The sequence below is a fragment of the Dermochelys coriacea genome, chromosome 11 (genome assembly GCF_009764565.3).
Source record: "Dermochelys coriacea isolate rDerCor1 chromosome 11, rDerCor1.pri.v4, whole genome shotgun sequence".
In the NCBI taxonomy this organism is placed as follows: Eukaryota; Metazoa; Chordata; order Testudines; family Dermochelyidae; genus Dermochelys; species Dermochelys coriacea.
This window is the reverse complement of record NC_050078.2, coordinates 671133-696481: the sequence shown is the minus strand read 5'-3', so window position 1 is coordinate 696481 and position 25349 is coordinate 671133. Positions and strand designations below refer to the sequence as shown.

The 25349-nt window shown below is 62.5% G+C and overlaps 1 protein-coding gene across 1 annotated transcript in view; it reads left to right on the top strand.

Annotated features, from left to right (window-relative positions):
- The first annotated feature begins 1255 nt into the window (after window positions 1–1255).
- The window catches only part of ASIC4 (acid sensing ion channel subunit family member 4), an 87142-nt gene continuing 63048 nt past the window's right edge, over window positions 1256–25349 (top strand). Inside the window, exon 1 of the mRNA XM_038422840.2 lies at window positions 1256–2747. Within this exon, the coding sequence (XP_038278768.1) occupies window positions 2172–2747 (576 nt within the window). The 5' untranslated portion in view covers window positions 1256–2171. The remainder of the gene's footprint in view (window positions 2748–25349) is intronic.

Genomic DNA, 25349 nt, shown 5'->3' with positions numbered 1-25349 from the left:
CCCAGGCCATCAGCTGCCAGGAGACAGAGTGTCGCCATTTATGTACCCTGGCCCTTTGCTCTGCAACAATTACACCCCCTTATCCTACCCCCTAGAGACTTAAGAAATGCCAAGGGGAAACTGAGGCACCCCCTCACTATTCAGAGGAAACATTAAGAACAGTCCCACTTCCTCACAGAGGGCAGGGCCAGTCCTCGCTCCTGCCAGGCTAGGCCCCTGGCCAGCTCCTGAGGGGTCCAGCTTGGAAATGTGGGCTGCAGAGCTGGGCCATGGGGGTGTCCTGCAGTGCAGGGTTGGGGCTGGTGGAGTGCGGGGCTCTGCAAAGACCACCTGTAGGGGTGGAAGCAGAGCTATGTGCGGGGGGAGTGACCTCTGGCAGGGAGGTCTGTGCAGAGTGTGTGGGGGGGGCTGACCTGGGAGGTCTCTGTGCAGCGGGCAGTGGCGGCGGGGTGGGTCTGTACAGAGCAGGAGAATGAGCGGTGTGGGGCTGGCCGTGGGGTGTGTGTGTGGGGGGTCTCTGCAGTGGAGAATGGTGAGCGGTGTGGGGCTGGCCGGGGGGAGTGGGGGGTGGGGGGGTCTCTGCAGAGGAGGACAGTGAGCAGTGTGGGGCTGGCTCGTGGTGCCTGTGCAGGCCCTCAGGATGGGTGCAGGTTTCTGTGGCGTTTGCTGGGCTGGGTTTGGCCCGGCCTGTGGGTGTCTGGGGGCAGCCTGGGTGGGGTGTGCGCAGCCCCTGCCCCCATGCCCAGATTCGGGGGGCCCCTGCTCCACTCTGGCCCAGATGGTGACTTCCTGCCTCCACTTGGGCAGCCCCGGCCTTGGAACGGGCTGGGGCCATCGGTGGGTGCTGGGCCCTGCCGCGCCCCCTGCGTGTGGGCCGAAGGCTGGAGCTGCCCAGTGGGGCTGATCCTGCCCCATGGTTCTGGGGCCTGGTGAGACCCCCAGGCACGCTGGGTGAGCCAGCCCGAGCTGGGTGGTGCATTGCTCCGGGGCCCGTCTCCAGGCCCAACGGTGTTTGCCTGAGGTTCCCTGGTCCCCCCTTTCGGGCATGGGGGGGCAGGAACCTGGCGAGCAGCGATTTCAGGAGCCTGGCCAGCCCGGAGCTGAGGGAACCGCTGGCCCATGCAGAGCTGCAGCCGGCTCGGGCTCCGCTCCGCGCGGCATTAATTCCCAGGAAGGGGAGGGAGCCCTAATCCCTGACAGCTGCTGCTTCGCACGGATCAATAACCCTTTTCACTTTTCCCGCTGCTTGTTCCGCGGGGAGCGCCATCGATCGGGGCAGCTCCTCCTGCCAGCTTCCTCTCCCCTCCTCGCCCGGATCGCGCAGCCAGCGAGGGAGGAGGCGGGTGGCCCGCGGTGAGGGCACGGGCGGCACGGCCTCGCGGGTGCCAGGAGCCGGAGGGTTTGCACCTCCCAACTTTGGGAGCAGGAGCCGTGCGGCAGGGAGGCGGTTAACGTCCAGGAGGATCCACAGCCGGGGGATTAGGAGGGGCTGGCTGGCTGCAGGCTGCCTCCGGCTCCTAGTCCCCGCTCCAGCCGCGGTGGCTGCTCCTCTCCTGGGGCAGGAACTCGTGGCAGGGGGTGCCAGGCCCCGGCGGGTGAGCGGAGCTGCCAGCGAGCGGCAGTGCTCTCTGCTCTCCTTGGCATCACTTTACCGCGTCCGAGCTGTTCTAACAAGTGGCTAGAGCAGCACTTTGGAGCTGGCCGGGGCTGGCGGGGCTCGGTTCGGCGCAGCGCCCCTGCCCGGGGGGCTCCGGTCCCTGCCCACTGCCTCTGCTCACGCGCCGGGCTGCACGGGGAAATGACGGTGACATGTCTTGAATGATTAAGTATTCCCTGGATTGTATTAGCACATGCTGCCTACCCGCTGCCTGTGTCTGCCGGGTCTTAGCCAGCGCAGGGGAGGCAGAGGCCGGGTTATTTGACAGCTGTATTTGTGCTGATAAGCGAAGGCACAAGGAGACGATCGACTAGTGAGACAAGAGGGAAGCAGCGGCTGGGAGCGCCGGAGAAGGGCTGCGCTTCCCTTGGCATCGCCCCGCTCTCGCTCGGCGGGTGAGGTGTCCTGCCACAGAGGAGGCTCCCCCGTGCCCGTCCCCGGGTCTGGCCGGGTCCCCACGCCGGGGGCTAGCTCGCTGGCTGGGCACGGTGGGCGCGCCAGCCGCTCTGGGCAGATGCCAATTGAGATCGTGTGTAAAATTAAATTTGCCGAGGAGGATGAGAAGCAGAAGGAGGAAGAAGAAGGGGACAAGGAGAGCCTGATCGAGGAGCCCAGCCGCCGGTGCACCCATGACCTGGCCACCTTCGCTGGCACCAGCACCCTGCACGGCCTTGGCCACATCTGCGGGTCAGGACGCCTGGGTGTGCGGCAGACCCTGTGGGCGTTCGCCTTCCTGCTCTCACTGGCCTTCTTCCTGTCCCAGGCAGCCCGCTCGGCGCTGCTGTACCTGGAGCGCCCGCACCTCACGGCGCTGGACGAGGAGGCTGCCCGCGAGATGCTCTTCCCGGCCGTGACCATCTGCAACATCAACCGGTTCCGCCACTCCGCGCTCTCCGACGCCGACATCTTCCACCTGGCCAACATGACCGGGCTGCCCCCCAAGGACCGCGAGGGGCACAGGGCGGCTGACCTACTCTACCCCGACCCGGACATGGCCGACATCCTGAACCGCACCGGCCACCAGCTCGACGACATGCTCCAGAGCTGCAACTTCAGCGGCGAGAAGTGCTCCTCCCGGAACTTCACCGTGGTGAGTCCCCGCCCGGCTGCAGGTGCCTGGCCCTGGGCGCCCGCCCCCGCTGGCTCCCAGCCTCCTGCTGCTCCAGCTGTGTCTGGTGGAGTTTCCCTCCAAGTTCCCCGAGCGCCAGAGCTCTGTCCAGGGGGCTGACCCACGCTGGGGGCAGGGCTCTGGGGCCCCCCGATGGAGGGACTTGCAGAGCTGGAACCCGGGGAGAGCCGAGGGGTCGCTGGATGCTTTGGGAAGTTGCCGTTTCTTGCTGTGCTGGGAGAGAGCCCCCTGCACCAGGGCTGGCAGGGGGTTCGTGAGGAGAGACACCCCCGGGGTGCCAGGGTCATGTGTGCTTGGAGCGCCCAAGCAGCTGCTGCTCCCAATGTGCCTCCGTCTCCCCTGGCAGCCTGCACAGCTCTGGGCTGGCCCCTTCCACGCCGGGGCCCGGGGCCCAGGCCGCCCTCCAGGTGCTGGTCCAGGCAGCGAGGCTCCCAGCCGGGCAGCGCTAGCGCGGGCGCCAGCTCCACTCTGGAGCCTGAAGCCCCAAATCCCCGCTGTGCTTTGGGGAAATCAATGTGCTGAGCAGGCGGAAAACCTGATGGGACCTTTGGCGTCCGTAATGACTCTGGAAATGAGCCGCTTCCCTCCTGCGGCTGCCACGCGGCCTGATTCTGCGCTCCCGGAGCAGCGCTGCCAGCAGCAGCCCGCGCCCGGCTCGGGGATGGGAGCTGCAGGCACCGGGGGCAGGGCAGCGGGTCTCAGCCAGCAGCATGAGGTCAGAGCTGGCCCAGTGGAGATGCCATCTCTGTAGAGTGAGGGGGCACCCCGAGGAAGGTGGGGGAGAGATGGAGAGGAGAGGCGGGCTCGGGGGAGGCGGCCTGTGGAGGGCAGGGGGAGTGCAGGATGCTGCCCCTCTCCCTGCTGGGTGCCCGCGGGGGGCACAGGGGGCATGGCCGGTCTCACTGTTGGGCACGAGCACAGGGCTGGGAGCCAGGAGCCCTGCACTTTGATCCCCTCTCTGTGCACTGGCCCCTGGAGGGGGTGGGGGGCGCGGACGCCTGGCTCCTCACTGCCCCCTCCAGGGTGCGTGGCTAGGGGGTCCCTGGGCTGAGCCTGCTGAGGTGGGATCGAAGGCCGAAGGTCTGGCGTAGAATAGCTGGGGGGCCGGGGAGCCGGAGGGGGGAGGGGTGGGCCTGGGGGCTGGCCATGGGGCTGCCTGTGTGAGGTGGCAGTGCCCGTCGCTGGAGGGCTTGGCTAAGCGCTGGGTTACTTGGGTCCTGCTGGGGCACTGAGCCCTTTGAGGCAGACCCCAGACTCCCTGGGGACAAAGTGCTGGGCCCTGCTGATGGCGGTGTGGGGTGGCGGGGTTGCCGTATGGGGCCGTTTCTAAGCAGGGTGCCGTGGGGAGGGATGGGCAGTGCCATGGGGCGGGAGTTGGGGGCCCACTGGAGGTGTGGGGCTGGTGCCGGGGGGAGGGACATACTGGGGGGGAAGAGCCAGACGCTACTCCCCTCCCCCGGCTTGTGCTGGGGTAGGCACAGAACTCCTGGGTTCTCACCCCACTCAGCCGCGGGACCTGGTGTGCGCACGTCCCAGGGGGAGGGCGCCTGGGGAAGGTGGATTGGAGCAGCGCTCCGGCCAGGAGCTGTGGGGCAGCAGTGGGGCTGGCGGGTCTGGCCCTGTGTGCTCTCTTGGGGGGGCAGGGCTGTGCAAAATACCCGGCAGGACCCTGTACTGCAGGCAGCGAGTTGGAAATCAGCCTCTGGCCCATCACCAGCCTGGTTCTTTACGGGCCGGCACAGGGGAAAATCCCCGGCGTAAGCAGCTTCCAAGTCATAAAGCCGGGACGGGCTGTAAATCTCCTGCAGGGGGGCGCGGAGCTGCTGGACTGCGGGTCCCCCTGCGCTCCGGTGTGGGAGAGACACAGGGGCCCGGGCAGCAGGCCAGGCCCCGGGCCCCCACCCTTGGCTTCGCTGCCCCCCGCCCTGCCTGGCAGCTCTTCCCGGCCTTGGCGGGGGCAGCTGGGGGGCCCGTGTCTCTGGTGGGGCCTGGGGTGGCGGGAGCAGGGAGCCCGTGAGGCTGGAAATCGTCGTCACGCTCCAGCGGGAGGTTTCCTGGGCTAGTCCTTGGCAGCAGCTGGTGGGATGCCGGCTGCCCCGGCGGCCTGATCCGGGGCCCGGGGCCCAGTCCTGCCCCAGCCCAGCGCAGGGGCCCTAGCAGCATGCAGCGAGGGTGGGGACACGGTGGGGAGGGGTCGCTCCCTGAGGCTGGCAGGGGCCGGTTTAGCCCCGGCTGGTAGCCAGGCCGTGAGCGGGCACTGGGCAGGCGGGGGAGGGTCCGGTCTATCGATCTCTGCTCCCTGTCCTTGGCAGCTCCCCACCCCCACTGCGCCGGGCCCCTGCCCGGGGGCTGGCACCGCTCATGGCCCCGCAGTGCCTGGAGCCTGCAGGAACAGCCTGGGCAGGGACAGGTGGGGGAGGATGGAGGAGCCCCCAGCCCGGCTGCTGTCAACCCGTGCACCTGCCGGGGGCGATCGCTGGCTCCCTCGCCCGCTCAGGGTGGCGGCTGATCTGAAGAGCGAAATCCCTGTCAAAAGCCTTTTGTCTCGGCTCCGGCCCCGCGGCCCCGGCCCCGGGGAGGCTGCCGAGAGCTGGCAGCGCTACCACCGCAGCTGGCAGGATCCCCGGAGCCTGGCACAGACCAGCCGCTCCGGGCAGGGGCCTTCGAGGTACTGGGCTCGGCCCTAAGCCACCGGGTCAGTGCCGGGGGAGTCCCCGGGACCCGGCAAGTCTGCGCAGCTCTAGCCGGCCGGGGTGGGGGGCGAAGCCTCCAGGATCAGGCAGCAAGAGAAGAAACTGAGCAGACAGAGCCAGGCACCGGGTCCAGGCCTATGGAAATGCAGGGGACAGCAGGGACTGTGGGTCGGGAGTGAGGGGCACCGGCAGAGCTGTGGGGCTGCAGGTCGGGAGTGAGGGGCACCGGCAGAGCTGGGGGGCTAGCAGGGGGGTTATGGGTCAGGAGTGAGGGGCACTGGCAGAGCTGGGGGGCTAGCAGGGGTGCTGTGGGTCAGGAGTGAGGGGTACTGGCAGAGCTGGGGGGCTAGCAGGGGGGCTGTGGATTGGGAGAGAGGGGCACCGGCAGCCCTGGGGGGCTAGCAGGGCGGCTGTGGGTCGGGAGTGAGGGGCACTGGCAGCGCTGGGGGGCTAGCAGGGGGCTGTGGGTCGGGAGTGAGGGGCACTGGCAGAGCTGGGGGGCTAGCAGGGGGCTGTGGATTGGGAGAGGGGGGCACTGGCAGCGCTGGGGGGCTAGCAGAGGGGCTGTGGATTGGGAGAGGGGGGCACTGGCAGCGCTGGGGGGCTAGCAGGGGGGCTGTGGATCGGGAGAGAGGGGCACTGGCAGAGCTGGGGGGCTAGCAGGGGGGCTGTGGGTCAGGAGTGAGGGGCACCGGCAGCACTGGGGGGCTAGCAGGAGGGCTGTGGGTCGGGAGAGAGGGGCACCGGCAGCGCTGGGGGGCTAGCAGGGGGCTGTGGGTCGGGAGAGAGGGGCACCGGCAGCGCTGGGGGGCTAGCAGGGGGCTGTGGGTCGGGAGAGAGGGGCACCGGCAGCGCTGTATGAGGATGCTGGTGGACGGAGGCATCGGGCACTAATCCGGGAGATCGAGGGTCGTCGCTGTGTGACGCTGGGTGAATCCCTCCCCCTCTGTGCAGTGGGGAGGCCGCGGGGAGCTGGCAGGACTCGGGGTCCCTGGGCACGACCGGAAGGGGCTGTGGGGACGTAGGGTCCCTGCTCTGCTGACTCAGGGCGACCCTGCGCCGGCCCTGTGGGGGCTGCCGAGGGGCAGGCGGGGCAGCGCCCTGGTGTGGTGGGACCTGCCAGAGCCCCGAGCTCGCCCTCCATGGGTCACGCGGGAAACCCCTGCTCAGCGGCTGCCGTCCCCGAGGCCGACGCTCTAAGCAGCCCGGCGAGCCGCGTGGAGACCCCCGGCTGCTTGCTGGAGCCCAGGCTGAGCCTAGACACCACGGCGATGGGCAGCTTTGCCATGCCGCTCGCACCGGTGCCCACCGGGGCTGGGCTGTTGGGGGCAGGGGCAGGGCGGGGGATCCGTGTTGCCAGGGGCCCGGTTCAGCTGTGGGCTGGGGCCTCCCCCCTCCCCGTATTTCCTGTGTGTTCGTTCCTGGCTCTGACAAAGGCGCCGTTGAACTCCCCCGGCTAATCCGCGGCGCCCCCACCCCGGGGCCTCTCGCTGACCTTTCCGCCAGAGCCACGTGCCACAAATGTCACATTTCCAGGCTATTTTTACTCTGGGGATGTGGCTGGGCTGCAGACCCCTGGCTGCCCCTCCCCGCACAGGGGCCAGCTGGGACGTTTGGTACCTAGCAACTAACACCCCTGGGCGTCCCACCCCGCAGGGAGCCAGCCAGGCCTGACCAGCTCGGAACAGAGGGCTGAGGAGGGGCAGGTGGGGCTGGCCAGTGGCCGGGGGTTGAACAGAGGCGAGAGGGACAGGGCGGGAACCAGGGGGTTGCCCTGCCGGGCTGGGGCTCTGGGAAACCAGACTGTGACTGTTCTCTGCTAACCAAGGACAACCCTGCCCGGGGGGCTGCACAGCTCCCTTGGGCGCCCCGCTCAGCCAGACTCGCTGCCGGAAGCTTGTAGCGTGGAGCGGGGGGCGGAAGGCGCCGAGGTTCAGGCCAAAGAGGCGGTGAAGCCACGTGGCTTCCCCGGTGCCTGAGTGAGACCGAGTGGGGCTGGCGCGCTGAGGGGTCCTCCCCGGGCCTGTCCCCGAGCACCGGGCCTGGTGAGCTGGGGCAGGCTTTCAAAAGCAAATGAGTGACTTTGCTATTCATGAGACAGAGAGCCTGGGGCCATGGTCAGGAGCTGTGCACCCCCAGCCCCGGCCCCCAGCCCTGACCACAGTCCCCCTGCCCCCCTGCAGCTCCCCTTGGCCCGTGCTTTGCAACAGTGCTGGGCAGCCCGTCAGGTTCGGACCCTGGTGCCGGCACCACCCGGGCTCAGCAGGGCAGGCGTGTCTGGCACCGGGCTGGGGTCCGGAAGCCTGAGGCCACGGGGACAGTGCCGCACCCAGCATCCTCCAATCCCCGGGGCACTGAGTGCCCTCCAGCCAGGACCACGGGGCAGCCACCTTCCAGCCAGGGTCTCCCTAGCCCAGAACCCCCCAGCACCCCACTGGCCCCACAGCGCCCCCTGCTGGGAGAGGCTGGGACTGGAGTAGCCACCAGTTCCCCCCACAGCCAGCGTTCCTGCCCCGCTCCCCACAGCGCCCCCTGCTGGGAGAGGCCAGGACAAGAGCAGCTGTTGCTTGCCCACAGTCTCCTTCCTGGTTCCCTTCAGCCTCTCCTGGTTGGGTCCTGCAGAGCCTGGGGCCAGACACCCCGCCCCCCCCCGAATGCTGCACCAGGCCCCCGGCGTGGTGGTGTGGCCCTGTGCCAGGGTTGTGCCGGGCAGCGCCTGCAGCTGTGCTGGCCGGTAGCGGGGTTGGTACAGGGGATCCTGGGGGGATCCATCGTGCCAAGGGGGGCCAGGCAGCCCTGAGGTGACACGTGGGGGCTGGGGGGGTGTATCTCGGTGCTTGATGGTCTTGGCTGCTGTGGTACCGCAGGGGGGATGCGGCAGGGCTCATGCCAGGATCCTGGGTGCTGCATTGGGGAGGGGTGGGAGCAGGGGAGCTGCGTGCCAGACGATGGTGCTCAGAGGGAGCGAGGGGGGTGTCCGTTGCTCGGCAGGGGGGCAGGGAAGCCATCGCTCGGTGCCGGGATCCCTGGGCACGGTGCTGGGAGCTCGGCACGTGCTGTCGGGAGTTGTTAGCACCACGGCGGTGTGCAGAGAACAGAAGGTTTACGGAGCTGCACTAAATGATGCAAATGGTTTGGAGCCATAAAGAGGGACGGTTTTATGTCCGACGCCTGTAGCCAGCGCTGCCGTTCTGCCATTGCGGAGACGGGGCGTTATTTATAGACGGCAGCGTGCGCAAGGGAGCCGCGGGAGAGCTGAAAGCCAGCCAGGGTCCCGCGGTTTGCTCGGCGACTCATTTCCCAGGCAGCTGCCGTCTACACTTCTCACCCATTAAAAAACATTAACAAGTTTGCAGCCAGTCGTGTGGAAAAACCAATAATTGTTTGAAGCCGGATTTCCCCCTTTCCCACTGAGGAATCGCCCGCGGTGCTGCCGAGAACCGCCGGGCGCAGGAACGGCCTTGGGTCAAGCTAGCTTGGGCCAGGCTGGAGGAGCCAGAATGGGGCTGGGGGTGAGTTGAGGGAAGGGGCATGAGCAGCGCAGAGCGGGGAGTGCAGAGCTGGGATAGCTGGAGGCTGCGGGTCGGGATTGAGGGGCATTGGCAGGGCTGCGCCAGTCTCCCTGGCTGCATGGTTGTGCCCTCTGCACGCCTGCACCTTGTGTGGCAATTGCTCGTTTGCCGCAGCCTGGGGCTTGGTTGGTGCTGGCAGCAGCAGTGCCCGAGGGCCGCCCGCCCAGCCGTTGGGCACCGGGGTGTTAAGAGCAGAGGCCACTAGGGGGCGACAGGACGGGTGCCGGGCACGTCTCCCGGTGAACACGTGACCCAGCCGCGTCACCCATCACTCCCTTGCGGGAGGGGCCGCCCCGCTGCAGGGCCGGGACTTACCCGCACGGCCCCTCCCCTGGGGCAGCAGTGCCCGGCCCGGCCGGGAGGAAGGAAGGGATCTTCCTAGCATGGAGCCAGTCTGAGATACTGGCAGATCCGGGAGCCCCTCTGCCCCACACATGGCCCCAGCCACAGAGCATAGGACAGCGGGCGAGCGCCGCTCTCTGGCACCATGCCCTGCCGCACACGGCTGCCTCACATGTTCCGGTGAGGGTGCCGCATTGGCACCGCTGCAGGGGGGCAAGCAGATGCTGCTAGGGTTAGCCCTTTGAAATCGGGGGCGACGCTGGCCTCGCCGCACCCCCGGCGGAGTGGGAAGCCAGGCCGCTCGCCCAGGTAGCGCCGTTAGCAGAGAGGCTAGGTTCACAAGAATGTGTTCGGTGTTTGGCCTGGCGGAGGTGCCGGGTATCGATCTCGCTGAGAACGGCTGCGCCCCAGGCTCGGAGGGTCTGTGACACGTTTCTCTCGATCCTCAGTAACTGTGGCGGGAGCAGGTGCCGTGCAGTGGGCTGGGCCCAGCAGCGTGAACTCGCAGGAGGGAACACGAGTCCCTGGCAGGACATGGTGCCTGGGTGCGGCTGGTCTGGACGCGAGTGCTCGTGACAAGGGGCCGGCTCAGCCCCGGCCAAGACGCCCCCCCACGACTTCTCCAATTGGACATTGACACAAACAAGTTGTGTGTCACATTCCTGGCGTTAGTTACAGCCTCATGTCTCTTGCCTGCTAGTTTGAACGAAGCTTCCTCATCCATTATCCTGTCACCCCTCCGTATCTCCCGGGGTCGGCTGTGCTGGCCCGCAGGGCTGGGCTCTGTGCACCCGCGCCAGCCAGGCACGTGCTGACCGGGGCCTAGCTAAGAGCTGGCGCGTTACTGCTCAGCCAAGGCTGGGTCCTGTCTGTGACACCAGGACTCCGGCGGGGCCCCGAGAAGGGACTGCTGCTTTCTGCAGCATGGGGCAGGGACCCCCAGCAGCATGGCCTGGGTTAGCTGGAGAATCCCAGCAGCATCTGTCACCTCTGGAACCTGGCCTGGAGCTTAGCTGGGGCCGTTTACCTGCTTCCATCTGGTAAATAGCTCGCTCTGTTCCTGTCTCAGTCAGTAATCCCCGGGCGCGGCTCCCAGGGCTGTCTGAGCAGAGCTGAGATGCAGCTGCTGGGGGGGAGGTGGGACGGGGAGAAATCTGAACGTTGGATTGTTGGTGCCTGGGCCCATCTGTCATAGAGGCTGCTCCCCTGGGTGGTGAGACAGACCAGGGCACCATGGGGACTCCGTGGTAAAGCTGGTGTAGTGCTGGAGAGTTCACGCTGGGTACTCAGTGGGTGGAATCTGAATCCTGAACTCACAGCCAGTGTGGGGGTATGTCCTTTTTCTTTGCAGTCAGCCCTGAGATTGGGGCTTCCCTTTATGAGCCCCTTCAGACAGCTTGACAAGCAGGGCTGGAGAATAGGCACCCAAGAGTTCCAAAGGAGCTGGCCAAGGAGCTGGCTGGACCATTAATATGGGTTTTCAATAGGCCTTGGACCCCTGGGGAACATTCTGGGCAGAAAGTGAATGTTGGGTCCCCCATGGTGCCTCCCCACTCCGCTGGAGCCCCATGGCGTATGGTCTCCCTCCCCTCTGGTCGGGCTCATTCAGGGTCCTGAGTGTGGCTCCCTCTCTCGGTTCCGTGGTGCTCAGCCACTGGCCGGGCTGTGCCACTGCCTGCCCTGGGCTGCTTCCCTTGTGCCAATGCCTAACGCCAGGTGGCGTGTGCAGACTCCCAGTCCAGCTGTGCCCAGCTCTGGGGGGCAGCGCCCTGCACTCGCTCGCTGCCCAGCACACACAGGGCTCTCCTTGGGCTCCGCCCTCGGGCTCCCAGACGGTTCTTGGCCCCTGCTTTGCCTCGGAGGTCACTGGGTGGGACGCAGCAGGGAGGGGGAGTGTTGACCGGGGAATGTGGCAGGGGGGTTTCACTGGGGACGGGAGACCTGAGAGCCTGTAACTGGAGCCAGGAGCGGGAGGGGGAGGTAATACCTCTGCCCTGGGAATGTGGACAAAGGCGGCAGGAGGGAGCCTGCTGGGGGGGTTTAGTTTCAGGCTGGTGCTGGGTGGTGGAACGCAGGGAAACCCAGGGGTGGGGTCTAAGCTCCCTGCCCCCCAGAAGGACTAGACTGAGGGGTCCTGGTTGTACCCCAAGCTCTGGTTTAGACTGTGTTGCTATTGTCCAATAAACCTTCCGTTTTACTGGCTGGCTGAGAGTCCTGGTGAATCCCAGGAAGAGGGGTGCAGGCCCCGGACTCCCCCACACTCCGTGACACTGGGCTCCACCCCGCGCAGCCCAGCCCCTGCCCCCCGCTGGGAGACGCCAAGCCAGAGCGTGCCTGGGGGGACGGAGATTTCCATCTCCAGCTGCTTGCAGCGCAGTCAGTGGGACTGGAGCCCGAGAGCCCGTGTTCCCGGCAGGGCCCAGGGACCTGGGGAGCTGGCTGGGCTGCGTGGGGCTGGGACGCGCACGGGGCTCAAAGTTCCCCCTGTTCGACCAAACCTGCGCTCGTTATTCCCTGCTAACAACGCGCCGTGGGCAGGGGCTTGCCCCAGCCTCCCCCACCCCAGCTGCCTGTACCCCCCCAGCTGCCTGTACCCCCCCACAGCTGTCTGTACCCTCCCAGCTGCCTGTCCCCCCCCGGCTGCCTGTACCCCCCACCCAGCTGTCTGTACACCTCCTCCCCTGGCTACCTGTACCCCCCCAGCTGCCTGTACCCCCTCCCAGCTGTCTGTACCCCCCTGGCTGCCTGTACCCCCCCAGCTGCCTGTACCCCCCTCCCAGCTGTCTATACCCCCCAGCTGCCTGTACTCTTCCCCAGGCTGCCTGTACCCCCCAGGCTGCCTCTACCCCTCCCCCCCAGCTGCCTGAGGTCAACCCCGGGGCCCTCATTCAGGCTCACCTCCCTCGTTACTCGGGCGTCAGGGCGGGACGGGGGGGGGGACACATCTCGGTTCAGCTCCTGATCTGGGTGAGCTGGAAGCGGCTCTGGGGCAGGAGGAGCTGCCCCTCCAGCCAGCTTGTGGCACCGCCAAGAGGGGCTGGACCAGGGCGGTGAGACTTGGGGGCAGCCGAGCTGGGGGGAGAGGTGACTTGGGCGCCGTGTGGTCCCTGCTCCTGAGCAGGCTGCAGGCCAGGGCCCTGGGGGGTTCCCCTGGCTCCTTGGGAAGGGACACACCTGGCGCGAGGCCTGTCAGAGCCAGGCCCCTGATTAATCACCAGCCTCCCTGGCCCTCCAGCCCGCGGCTCATTAGCACTTTAATTCCCAATGCGGTTTGTTGAGGGCAGCTGATTGAGCTCAGTGCGTCTCATCTGGGGAGCAGTAATCAGCACTGCGGCCGCTGTGCCCCCAGACACCAGCCGCAGCCAGGGACAACTCGGGGGGGAACATGGGGGGGATCGCCCTGGGGATGGTGCTGGGGGGACAGGGGGCATGTGGCCCCGACAGGGCTCGTGTGTGAAATGTCAGGATGTTTGGGGCCAGCCCGCAGGGTGGGACGGGGGCCCTGTGCCCAAACCGCAGCAGCTCCAGCCAGAGGCCACAGGTGCTGTCTCACCGGACGGCAGGGACGTGGCTCGGGGGCCGTGTACGCGCCTTCCTGCTCGCTGGCATGCCTGGCAGCCGGCTCTGCGCAAGCAGGGCTGTTCTAAGCACAGCCCAGCTGCCAGGGCTGTGCCAGGCTGCCAGGGGCCTGCGCCCTGTCCTGTGTGTGCCCTGTCCAGGGGCCGGGGTGGCCTGGGGCCGCGTGGCCTTCCCCACAGGCGCGGCGACGGGGAGGTGGCCAGTCTGACCGGCTCCAGAGCACAGAGCGGGCCTCTCCCAGGGCTGCACCTCTGCCTGCCGGCTCCACCAGGGCCTGCCCGGAGACGGTCTGGAACCACCGGGCCCCCCCCCATGGGCAGGGCGCTCAGAGCTGGGGTGGGCTCGTCTCAGGGAGCTGGGGGGGCTGGATCCAGCTCAGCCCTGGGCCAGTCCCTTCAATGTCTGTCTCTGTGTGGGGCAAGCTCCTGGCCCACTGCCACATGCCTCCCTCCCTCTCTGTGCCCCGCGTCTGGAAAGCCCGGTGTGAACGGGCTGGGGCAGGGTCGAGCCTAGGACAGATGTGCTGCGTTCCCTGCATCTCACTGCGTGGGGATAACGCTGGGCTGCCAGGCTCTGGCACTGCCCCATCTCCTCACGCTGAGCCGGGTATGCATGTGGGGTGAGGATGATGCAGGGGCAGCGAGGAGATGGGGGTGCTGAAGGGAGATGGGGGGCAGCAGGGGAGATGTGGGGCAGCAGGGAGATGAGGGGCTGCGGGGAGATGGGGGGACTGCGGGGGCAGCGAGGAGCTGGGGGGCAGCGGGGAGCTGGGGGAGCCTGTGGGGGCAGTGGGGAGATGGGGGCAGCAGGGAGATGAGGGGCTGCAGGGGCAGTGGGGAGATGGGGGGCCTGCGGGGGCAGTGGGGGAGGTGGCCAGCCTGGATCAGGCACAACCAGCTGCGGCAGAAGGGGCAGGATGCCCTGTGCACTGACAGCAGCTGCCCCCCTGGGGTCTTGGGGCCAGCCCATGCCTTGGAACAGGGGCCGGGAGCCCTGCCGAGCGGGGGCGGTTTCCAGTCCCTGTTCCCGTAACTGGCTGCTCCCCCCGCTGCAGGTGCGGTGTCATGGAGCGAGCGCTGCTGTCAGCACAGTGACAGGGCTGCGCCCCACGGCACAGGTGTGGCTAGCGGGCATCTCCCCGGCCAGCGGCCTGGCACGGCTCCCCCCCCGGGGTTGTGGGTATCTGGTGACAGCCTCCCCCCCCCCGCCCCGCAGCACCATCGGCTCCTCCATCAGGCCTGCCAGGGCAATGGGGACATGACTTCTTCTTCCAGTGAGGAGCTCCAAGCCATAGCCAGGTGGCCCCACTGGTCCAGCCCGGGACTCACCCCAACCAACTCCCAGCCCCGACCCACAGGCCCCCGCTGTCAGCCCTGGGCTCTGCCAGTGCCCCTCACTCCCAACCTGCAGCCCCCCCGCCATCAGCCCACACATCACTTCCCCCTGCACGTCCAGGGTGCACCCCAACTTGCAGACGCCTTGCTGCCCTTGGCTGGGCATGGACCAGGTGGGGTGAAGGTGCTGGGGGCACAGAGAAGGCCAAGCTGCACCTGCTTCAATGCAGCCCCCAGGCTCCAAAGGTGGGGGGGGATTTGTGGGATAAGAGCCCCAGCTGGGGCGGGGGAGGGGCTGCAACTCTTTCTTTGCTGCGTCAGCAGCTGGGGCGGGGGGGGTCCGGGGTGCAGGCTGCCTGTGCTAACTCAGCACAATCCCCCTCCAGGATACAGCTGGCAGCTAGTGGTGGGGGAGCTCTGTGGGCACGGGGGGGGGGCTCGCTGCCACCTCCTCCGCCCCGCCCCCCCGCTTGCAGCTGCTGCTCCCCGGGGAGATGGGACGGGTCCCTGGGGCAAAGTGCCTCTATTCCTGCAGCTGGTCCCACACCTCCCCCTGCCTCACTGCCCCCCCCGACACCCTGCCCCCGGCCATGCTGTGCGTCACAGTGACCCCGCTCAGTTCAGTCTCGAAGTGGGGAGAGAAGTGACGCAGCAGGGAGCGGGGTGGACTGACTGGGGAATGGCTCTAGTTCTGCTGGGACTGTCTGCACGGGGGATGAGAGGGCAGGGGGTGACTCCACTGGAGTGAGGAGACCTGAGCCTGTCACCAGAGCTGGGGGGGGGTTGGACCCAGGTGTGACAAAGTGGGACTGTTCTTAATGTTTTCTCTGAATATTGTGGGGGTGCCTCAGTTTCCCCTAGGCAGTTCTTAAGTATCTAGGTGGTGGGATAAGGGTGTATGATCGTTGCAGAGCCCTAGAGGCAGGTGTGGGCAGGGGTCTGGACACAGAGAATGGCCGACACCCTGTTTCCTGGCACCTGATGGCCTGGGCCTTCCCCCCTGCAAGGTGAGAGCTAAAGGGTTGGAGAACAAAGGAATCGGGTGCCCTCCTGGCCCGGGAAAGGGACAAAGCCCAGAGGGGGGAGGGGGGCTGGAGAGAGTTTCAGTTTGGGGCTGGCTGGGGACATGGAGTGAAGTGCAGACGTGGTTGTCTGGCTCACTGCCCCCCAAAATGGACCCAGCTGAGGGGTCCTGTTCTCTGCACCTACAAGCTCTGTGTTAGACCATGTTCCTGTCGTCTAATAAACCTTCTGTTTTACTGGCTGGCTGAGAGTCCCGTCTGACTGCGGAGTTGGGGGGCAGGACCCTCTGGCCCCCCTAGGACCCCACCTGGGCGGACTGACTGTGGGAAGCGCAGGGAGGGCAGAGGATGCTGGATGCTCTGAGGTCAGACCCAGGAAGGGGGGAGCCGGGTGAGCTGTGTGTCCTGGGGACAGGCTGCGCCCAGAGAGGAGACTCCCCCAGAGTCCTGCCTGGCTTCGTAGGGAGCAGTTTTAGAGCATTGCCCGGGGACTCCATGACACCAGGTGAGACCTTGGCCTTGGAAACTGGACAAAGGCTCCAGGAGGAGCTGCGGGGAGGAGGAGTGAGACTGGGGGAGGGGGATTTTTTGGTTTGGGGAGCAGGCCAGTGTCTGATCATAGAATCATAGAACATCAGGGTTGGAAGGTTTCAGAGTAGCAGCCGTGTTAGTCTGTATTCGCAAAAAGAAAAGGAGTACTTGTGGCACCTTAGAGACTAACAAATTTATTAGAGCATAAGCTTTCGTGAGCTACAGCTCACAAGGGACGTCAGGAGGTATCTAGTCCAACCCCCTGCTCAAAGCAGGACCAATCCCCAACTAAATCATCCCAGCCAGGGCTTTGTCAAGCCAGACCTTAAAAACTTCTAAGGATGGAGATTCAACCACCTCCCTAGGTAACCCATTCTAGTGCGTCACCACCCTCCTAGTGAAAAAGTTTTTCTTTATATACAACCTAAACCGCCCCCACTGCAACTTGAGACCATGACTCCTTGTTCTGCCCTCTGCCACCACTGAGAACAGCCGAGCTCCATCCTCTTTGGAACCCCCTTTCAGGTAGTTGAAAGCAGCTATCAAATCCCCCCTCACTCTTCTCTTCTGCAGACTAAACACTCCCAGTTTCTTCAGTCTCTCCTCATAAATCATGTGTTCTAGTCCCCTAATCATTACTGTTGCCCTCCGCTGGACTCTTTCCAATTTTTCCACATCCTTCTTGTAGTGTGGGGCCCAAAACTGGACACAGTACTCCAGATGAGGCCTCACCAATGTCGAATAGAGGGGAACGATCACGTCCCTCGATCTGCTGGCAATGCCCCTACTCATACCTCCCAAAATGCCATTGGCCTTCTTGGCAACAAGGACACACTGTTGACTCATATTCAGCTTCTCTTCCATTGTAACCCCTAGGTCCTTTTCTGCAGAACTGCTGCCAAATCATTCAGTCCCTAGTCTGCAGCAGTGCATGGGATTCTTCCATCTTATGTGCAGGACTCTGCACTTGTCCTTGTTGAACCTCCTCAGATTTCTTTTGGCCCAATCCTCTAATTTGTCTAGGTCCTTCTGTATCCTATCCCTACCCTCCAGCGTATCTACCTCTCCTCCCAGTTTAGTGTCATCTGCAAACTTGCTGAGGGGACAGTCCACGCCATCCTCCAGATCATTAATGAAGATATTGAACAAAACCGGCCAGAGGACCGACCCTTGGGGCACTCCGCTTGATACCGGCTGCCAACTAGACATGGAGCCATTGATCACTACCCGTTGAGCCCTACAATCTAGCCAACTTTCTATCCACCTTATAGTCCATTCATCCAGCCCATACTTCTTTAACTTGCTGGCAAGAATACTGTGGGAGACCATGTCAAAAGCTTTGCTAAAGTCAAGGAACAACATGTCCACTGCTTTCCCCTCATCCACAGAGTCAGTTATCTTGTCATAGAAGGCAATTAGATTAGTCAAGCATGACTTGCCCTTGGTGGATCCATGCTGACTGCTCCTGATCACTTTCCTATCCTCTAAGTTCTTCAGAATTGATTCCTTGAGGACCTGCTCCATGATTTTTCCAGGGACTGAGATGAGGCTGACTGGCCTGTAGTTCCCCGGATCCTCCTTCTTCCCTTTTTTAAAGATGGGCACTACATTAGCCTTTTTCCAGTCGTCCGGGACCTCCCCGATTGCCACGAGTTTTCAAAGATAATGGCCAATGGCTCTGCAATCACATCCGCCAACTCCTTTAGCACTCTCGGATGCAGCGCATCTGGCCCCATGGACTTGTACTTGTTCAGCTTTTCTAAATAGTCCCAAACCACTTCTTTCTCCACAGAGGGCTGGTCACCTCCTCCCCATGCTGTGCTGCCCAGTGCAGTAGTCTGGGAGCTGACCTTGTCTGTGAAGACTGGGGCAAAAAAAGCATTAAGTACTTCAGCTTTTTCCACATCCTCTGTCACTAGGTTGCCTCCCTCATTCAGTAAGGGGCCCACACTTTCCTTGACTTTCTTCTTGTTGCTAACAGACCTGAAGAAACCCTTTTTGTTACTCTTAACATCTCTTGCTAGCTGCAACTCCAGGTGTGATTTGGACTTCCTGATTTTGCTCCTGCCTGAGCAATATTTTTATACTCTTCTCTGGTTATTTGTCCAATCTTCCACTTCTTGTAAGCTTCTTTTTTGTGTTTTAAGATCAGTAAGGATTTCACTGTTAAGCGAAGCTGGTCGCCTGCAATATTTACTATTCTTTCTACACATCGGGATGGTTTGTCCCTGTAACCTCAATAAGGATTCTTTAAAATACAACCAGCTGTCCTGGACTCCTTTCCCCCCTCATGTTATTCTCCCAGGGGATCCTGCCCATCAGTTCCCTGAGGGAGTCAAAGTCTGCTTTTCTGAAGTCCAGGGTCCGTATTCTGCTGCTCTCCTTTCTTCCCTGTGTCAGGATCCTGAACTCGACCATCTCATGGTCACTGCCTCCCAGGTTCCCATCCACTTTTGCTTCCCCTACTAATTCTTCCCAGTTTGTGAGCAGCAGGTCGAGAAGAGCTCTGTCCCTAATTGGTTCCTCCAGCACTTGGCACCAGGAAATTGTCCCCTATGCTTCCTGGATTGTCAGTGCCCCGCTGTATTGCTCTCCCAGCAGATATCAGGGTGATCGAAGTCTCCCATGAGAACCAGGGCCTGCGATCTAGTAACTTCCGTGAATTGCTAGAAGAAAGCCTCTTCCACCTCATCCCCCTGGTCCAGTGGTCTATAGCAGACTCCCACCACAACATCACCCTTGTTGCTCACACTTATAAACTTAATCCAGAGACTCTCAGGTTTTTCTGCAGTTTCATACTTGAGCTCTGAGCAGTCATACTGCTCCCTTATACAATGCAACTCCGCCACCTTTTCTGCCCTGCCTGTCCTTTCTGAACAGTTTATATCCATCCACGACAGTACTCCAGTCATGTGAGTTATCCCACCAAGTCTCTGTTATTCCAATCACATCATAATTCCTTGACTGTGCCAGGACTTCCAGTTCTCCCTGCTTGTTTCCCAGGCTTCTTGCATTTCTGTATAGGCATTTGAGATAACTCGCTGGTCGTCCCCCTTTCTCAGTATGAGGCAGGAGCCCTCCCCTCTCGCGCGCTCCTGCTCGTGCTTCCTCCCGGTATCCCACTTCCCCACTCAGGGCTTTGGTCTCCTTCCCCCAATGAACCTAGTTTAAAGCCCTCTTCACTAGGTTAGCCAGCCTGCTTGCGAAGATGCTCTTCCCTCTCTTCATTAGGTGGAGCCCGTCTCTGCCTAGCACGCCTCCTTCTTGGAACACCATCCCATGGTCAAAGAATCCAAAGCCTTCTCTCCGACACCACCTGCGTACCCATTCGTTGACTTCTACGATTCGACGGTCTCTACCTGGGCCTTTTCCTTCCATAGGGAGGATGGGCGAGAACACCACTTGAGCCTCAAACTCCTTTATCCTTCTTCCCAGAGCCATGTAGTCTGCAGTGATCCGCTCAAGGTCATTCTTGGCAGTATCATTGGTGCCCATGTGGAGAAGCAGGAAGGGGTAGCGATCCGAGGGCAGTCTCTCCGTCACATCGTGAATCCTAGCTCCTGGCAAGCAGCAGACTTCTCGGTTTTCCCGGTTGGGGCGGCAAATAGATGACTCAGTCCCCCTGAGGAGAGAGTCCCCAACCACCACCACCCACCTCCTTCTCTTGGGAGCGGTGGTCATGGAACCCCCATCCCTAGCACAGTGCATCTCATGCCTCCCAATCGGCGGAGTCTCCTTCTGTTCCCTTCCCTAGATGTATCATCTAGTCCACTCTCCACATTAGTACCTTTGGAGAGAACATAAAAACGGTTACTTACCTGTATCTGCATTGCTAGTACATGGATGCTCCTCTTTCTTCTTCTGGAGGTCACATGCTGCCAAATTTCTTCACCGTCCTCCTGTCCCCGCAGTGCAGCCTGCTCTGAATCTTCAGAACATTGTGTCCGTAGAAGCATATCCTGACGTCTGTCCAGGAAATCTTCAGTTTCTCTTATGCAACGCAGGGTCGATACCTGTTGCTACAGACCTTGAACCTTCTCTTCCAATATGGAGACCAGCTTGCACTTTGTACAGACAAAGTCGCTTCTATCCTGTGGAAGAAAGACAAACATGGCACATCCAGTGCAGGTCACAACAGCTGAACACTCCCCATCCATATTGCCTTCCTTCTACGAGCTTCCTCAGGAGTTGTAAAAAGAAAAGGAGTACTTGTGGCACCTTAGAGACTAACAAATTTATTAGAGCATAAGCTTTCATGAGCTACAGCTCACTTCATCCGATGAAGTGAGCTGTAGCTCATGAAAGCTTATGCTCTAATAAATTTGTTAGTCTCTAAGGTGCCACAAGTACTCCTTTTCTTTTTGCGAATACAGACTAACACGGCTGCTACTCTGAAACCTCTCAGGAGTTGTAGTAACTACTCAGAGAAGCCGGCAAGATGTAAGCCTCAGTGGGCTCTCCCAAGGCGAACTCCCTCCTTTAGCCTCTCTGCTGTTTGCTGCTTAGCTGGTTCGCTCCATTTTGGCTGGTTCCGGCTTTAGGCGGCTGCTCCCCACCCGATGGCGCAGGTAAGATCCTTCAGCCATCCCCACCTTGCACTTCTCCACTTTTACGGTCAGCCCAGCCTCCTGGAGTCGGTCCAGCACTTGTCTAACCTGGGACACGTGGTCCTCCCAGGTCTGGCTAAAGACACAGATGTCATCAATATACGCCACGGCAAAACTCTCCATCCCCCTCAGTAGCTGATCCACCAGGCGCTGGAAGGTGGCTGGCTCTCCCTTAAGACCAAATGGCAGGGTCAGGAACTCATAGAGCCCCAGAGGGGTGATAAAGGCCGATTTCAGCCGGGCATCTGCATCCAGCGGCACTTGCCAGTAGCCCTTTGTAAGGTCCATGGTGGTAAGGTACTGAGCTCCTCCCAGTTTGTCTAGGAGCTCGTCAGGCCTGGGCATGGGGTTGGCATCAGATACAGTGATGGCCTTGAGCTTCCGATAGTCCACAAGAACCGGATCGACCCGTCCTTTTTGGGGACCAGCACCACCGGCGAGGCCCAAGGGCTGGCAGATGGCTGGATCACCCCCAAAGCCAGCATGTCCCTGACCTCTCTTTCCAGGTCCTGACCCGTTTTCCCTGTGACTCGGAAGGGGGAGCATCTTATCGGCGGGTGCGACCCTGTCTGCACCCCCGGTGGACAGTCAGATTAGTGCGTCCAGGCTGGTTGGAAAACAGCTGTCGGTACGGATGCAGCATCCCCCCGATCTCAGCTTGCTGGGCAGGGGTGAGCTGATCCGAGAGGGGAATTGTTTCCAGGGGGGAACCAGCTCTGGACCCAGGGAATAGATCTACTAAAGGGTCATCTCCCTGCTCCTCCCAATGTCCACACACAGCCAACACCACATTCCCCCTGGCATAATATGGCTTCATCATATTCACATGGTACACCCGGCGGTGGTGGGCCCGGTTCGACAGCTCCACCACATAGTTTACCTCATTTAGCTGCTTGACAACCTTGAAAGGGCCCTCCCAGGCGGCCTGTAGTTTGTTCTTTCTCACGGGGATGAGAACCATCACCAGATCCCCGGTGGTGTAGGTGTGGGCCCGCGCTGTGCGGTCATACCAGACCTTCTGCTTCTTCTGGGCTCTGGCCAGATTCTCCCTGGTCAGGCCCATGAGTTCAGCAAGTCTCTCTCGGAAGATCAGGACATACTCCACCACTGACTCTCCATCGGGAGTGGCCTTCCCCTCCCATTCATCTCTCATCAGGTCCAGGGGGCCCCTCACCCTCCTGCCATATAACAGTTCGAAAGGCGAGAACCCGGTAGACTCCTGGGGTACCTCCCTGTACGCGAACAGCAGGTGAGGTAAGTACTTGTCCCAGTCCTGCAGGTGCTGGTTCATAAAGGTTTTCAGCATCATCTTTAGTGTCCCATTGAACCTCTCCACCAGCCCATTGGACTGGGGGTGATACGCTGAGGCCCAGTTGTGCCGGACCCCACATTTCTCCCACAAGCACCGGAACAGGGCCGACATGAAATTGGACCCTTGGTCTGTCAAGACTTCCTTGGGGAACCTCATGCGGCTGAAAATGGTCAGCAGCGCATCTGCCACGGTGTCTGCTTCAGTGGAAGCTCAGGGCACTGCCTCGGGGTAGTGGGTGGCAAAATCTACCACCACCAGAATGTATTTCTTCCCCGACCGGGTCGTCTTGCTGAGAGGTCCCACTATGTCCATGGCCACCTTCTGGAAAGGTTCCTCTACGATGGGCAAAGGTCTCAAAGCCGCTTTCCCCTTGTCCCGGGCCTTCCCCACCCTCTGACAGGGGTCGCAGGATCGGCAATACTGCCGGACAGTGGTAAAGACCCCAGGCCAGTAAAAGTTCTGTAGCAGCCTCTGCCGGGTGCACCGGATTCCCTGGTGCCCTGAGAGGGGGATGTCATGGGCCAGGTACAGGAGCTTGCGGCGATACTTCTGGGGTACCACCAGCTACCTCCTGACCCCACAGGACTCCACTTCCCCTGGGGGAGCCCATTCTGGGTACAGGAACCCCTCCTCCCACAGGCACCTCTCCTGGAAACCTCTCCTCATGGTCCGTACCACACTGAGGTCGGCCAGGTCCCTGAGCTTCCGCAAGGAGGGATTTTTCTGCAACTCGGCCTGGAGCTCAGTGGCTGGGGAGGGGATGGGGCCCGGTTCCCTCTCATTGGCCGGGTCTGAGGCCACAGCCTCTCTGAGCCGTGCCCCTCGGCGCTCCCTCCCCATCAGGGTAGGGTCCTGTACCTCCGGTGTGGTGCCCTCCCCAAGGTCGGGGCGCAGTGCCCCTCGCCGGCTCTGGCTACGGGTCACAACCAGGGCAGTCTGGGGGTTGCTTGGCCAGTACTCTAGGTCCCCCCCATCAAAACCTCAGTGGGCAAATGGTGGTGCACCCCCACTTCCCTGGGCCCTCCTTGGACCCCCATTTCAGTTGTACACTTGCCACTGGCACCTTGAATGGGGTCCCGCCCACCCCCGTCAGGGTAAGGTAGGTGTTGGGCACCACCCGATCTGGGGCCACCACCTCGGGCCGGGCCAGCATCACCTCCGCGCCCATATCCCAGTATCCATCGACCTTTCTCCCATCCACCTCCAGGGGAAAAAGGCCCTCTCTCCGGAGAGACAGCCCCGCGCCCACCCTGTAAACCGAGCACCCTGAGTCCAGAGCCTCCAGCCCTCTGGCGGAGCTGGCCTGGGGTACTCTTCCCTCCTGAGCAGGTGGTAAGTTGGCAGCACCCCTTGCCTGGGCCGTCTGCCCCTCGTCCAGCTGGGTCCCTACCCAGTTAACCCTGGGTAGGTTGGGTCTGCTCAGTCTGTGCTGAGGCACTGGGTCCGTACGTGGCCTCTCTGGCCACAGTGATAGCAGCTCAGGTCACGTTGGTCCCCTCGAATGGTCAGAGGGTCCTGATGCCAGGTGTTCCCCTTGGGAGGGGGTTCTCCATATTTCCCCGCTAGGAGGTCCCATGGTGACTCTCTCCCTGCATCGTGGGGGGCCTGTTCTTTTGGGACTCCTCCCTGCTACCCCCCGACCGACTGTTCACAAACCCGTCGGCCAGCTGCCCTGCCTGCTGTGGGTTCTCTAGCTTTTTGTCCACCAACCATAGCCTCCGGTCGGAAGGGCACTGTTCATACAGTTGCTCCAGTACAATTAGGTCAAGCAGGTCCTCTTTAGCTTGGGCCCCAGCTGTCCACTTGCGGGCATATCCCTGCATTCGGTTGACCAGTTGTAGGTATGTGACCTCAGGGGTTTTACGCTGACTCCGAAACCTTTTCCGGTACATCTCGGGGGTCAGCCCAAACTCACGGAGCAGGGCCTTTTTGAACAGTTCGTAGTCTTCTGCCTCCGCCCCTTTCATTCAGCTGTACACCTCCACAGCTTTGGGGTCCAGTAAAGGGGTGAGAAACTGGAGCCTGTCTGCAGGGTCAACCTGGTGCATCTTCCCGGCATTCTCAAAGGCTGTCAGGAAGCTATCTATGTCCTCCCCCTCCTTACGATGGGCCAGGAAGCACTTATCAAAGTCTTGGGTCCCCCCTCACTCACTGCAGCTGGGGCCCCACTGCTCCTCAGCCTGGCCAGCTCCAGTTCATCCTGTCACTGCTTCTCTTCATGCTGCCTCAGTTTCTCCTTCTCCTCCTGCTCATGCTGACGTTGCTTCTCCTCATGCTGATGCTGCTTTTCATGATCCTCCAGCTCCCTCATTTTTATTTCCCTCTCCCATTCCAGCCGCCTCCGCTCCAGGGATGGGGAGTTCCGCCGGGAGGATCCCCTGCTGGCTGCTGGGGTCAGGATGCCCTCGGTATTCACTGGGCTTCCCCCAACCCCTCTCCTAGGCATAGGTAGGAAGGGTCTTGGGATGTCCTCGGCAGCAGTCTGACCCTCCAAGCCCGGTTAGGCCCCAGGGCCCACGCTACGTCTACCGGGCGGCTTCCGTCAGGGACAGGGATCGGGTCATCCAAGCGATCCCTCTCCTCCAACTGGCAATCAGCTGTTCCTTGGTGGACCTCCCAGTGCGCAGCCCCCTTGGCCTGCACAGCTCCACCAGGTCGCTCTTAAGGTGTTTAGCAAACATCTCCCTGCTGGCCACTCGCAGGCCTGGGCAGCTTTCCACGGTTTCCAGGGAAAACCCCGAGGGTGCCAGCCCTTCTTGAAGTCACCACCTCTTTGCCAGGGTCGAGCTGCAGACTCCTCCGCCCCGGGACCGCTCGCTGCAATCCCCCGAGGGACCCTGTTACTGCAAAAGTCCTTCTCTCTCCCAGGGCCAAGCTGCAGGCTCTTCTGCCCCTGAGACTGCTCACCGCAGTCCCCGGGGGACCCCATTACTGCACAGTCCTTCTCTCTGGTCACACACTCCCAGGGGTTAACCGCCCCCCAAAACTGCTCCTCTCTGAGCCTTCAGCGCGCCTGGTCCTCGTCAATCCCCCTTCGTTTTACTGCTCCCCAGTCACTTACTGCAGGAAGCGCCATTCACAGGGTGCAGTACATCCCACTGCTACCACCAGTTGTCATAGAGTGTGGGGGAGTCCGGGCCCTGCACCCCTCTTCCTGGTATTTACCGTGACTCTCAGCCAGCCAGTAAAGTGGAAGGTTTATTGGACAAGAGGAACACAGTCTAAAACTGAGCTTGTGGGTACAACCAGGACCCCTCAGTCAAGTCCTTCTGGGGGGCAGGGAGCTTAGACCCCAGCCCTGGGGTTCCCTGCGTTCCACCACCCAGAAACCAAACCCCCCCAGCAGGCTCCCTCCTGCAGCCTTTGTCCACCTTCCCAGGGCAGAGGTGCTACCTCCCCCTCCCCCTCCTGGCTCCGGTGACAGGCTCTCAGGTCTCCCATCCCCAGTGAAACCCCCCTGCCACATTCCCAGATTAACACTCCTCCATCCCTGCTTCATCACACACACCCCCGACACCCTGCCCCCAGCCACGCTGCTCTACTGCCCCCCAGACACCCTGCCCCCAGCCAC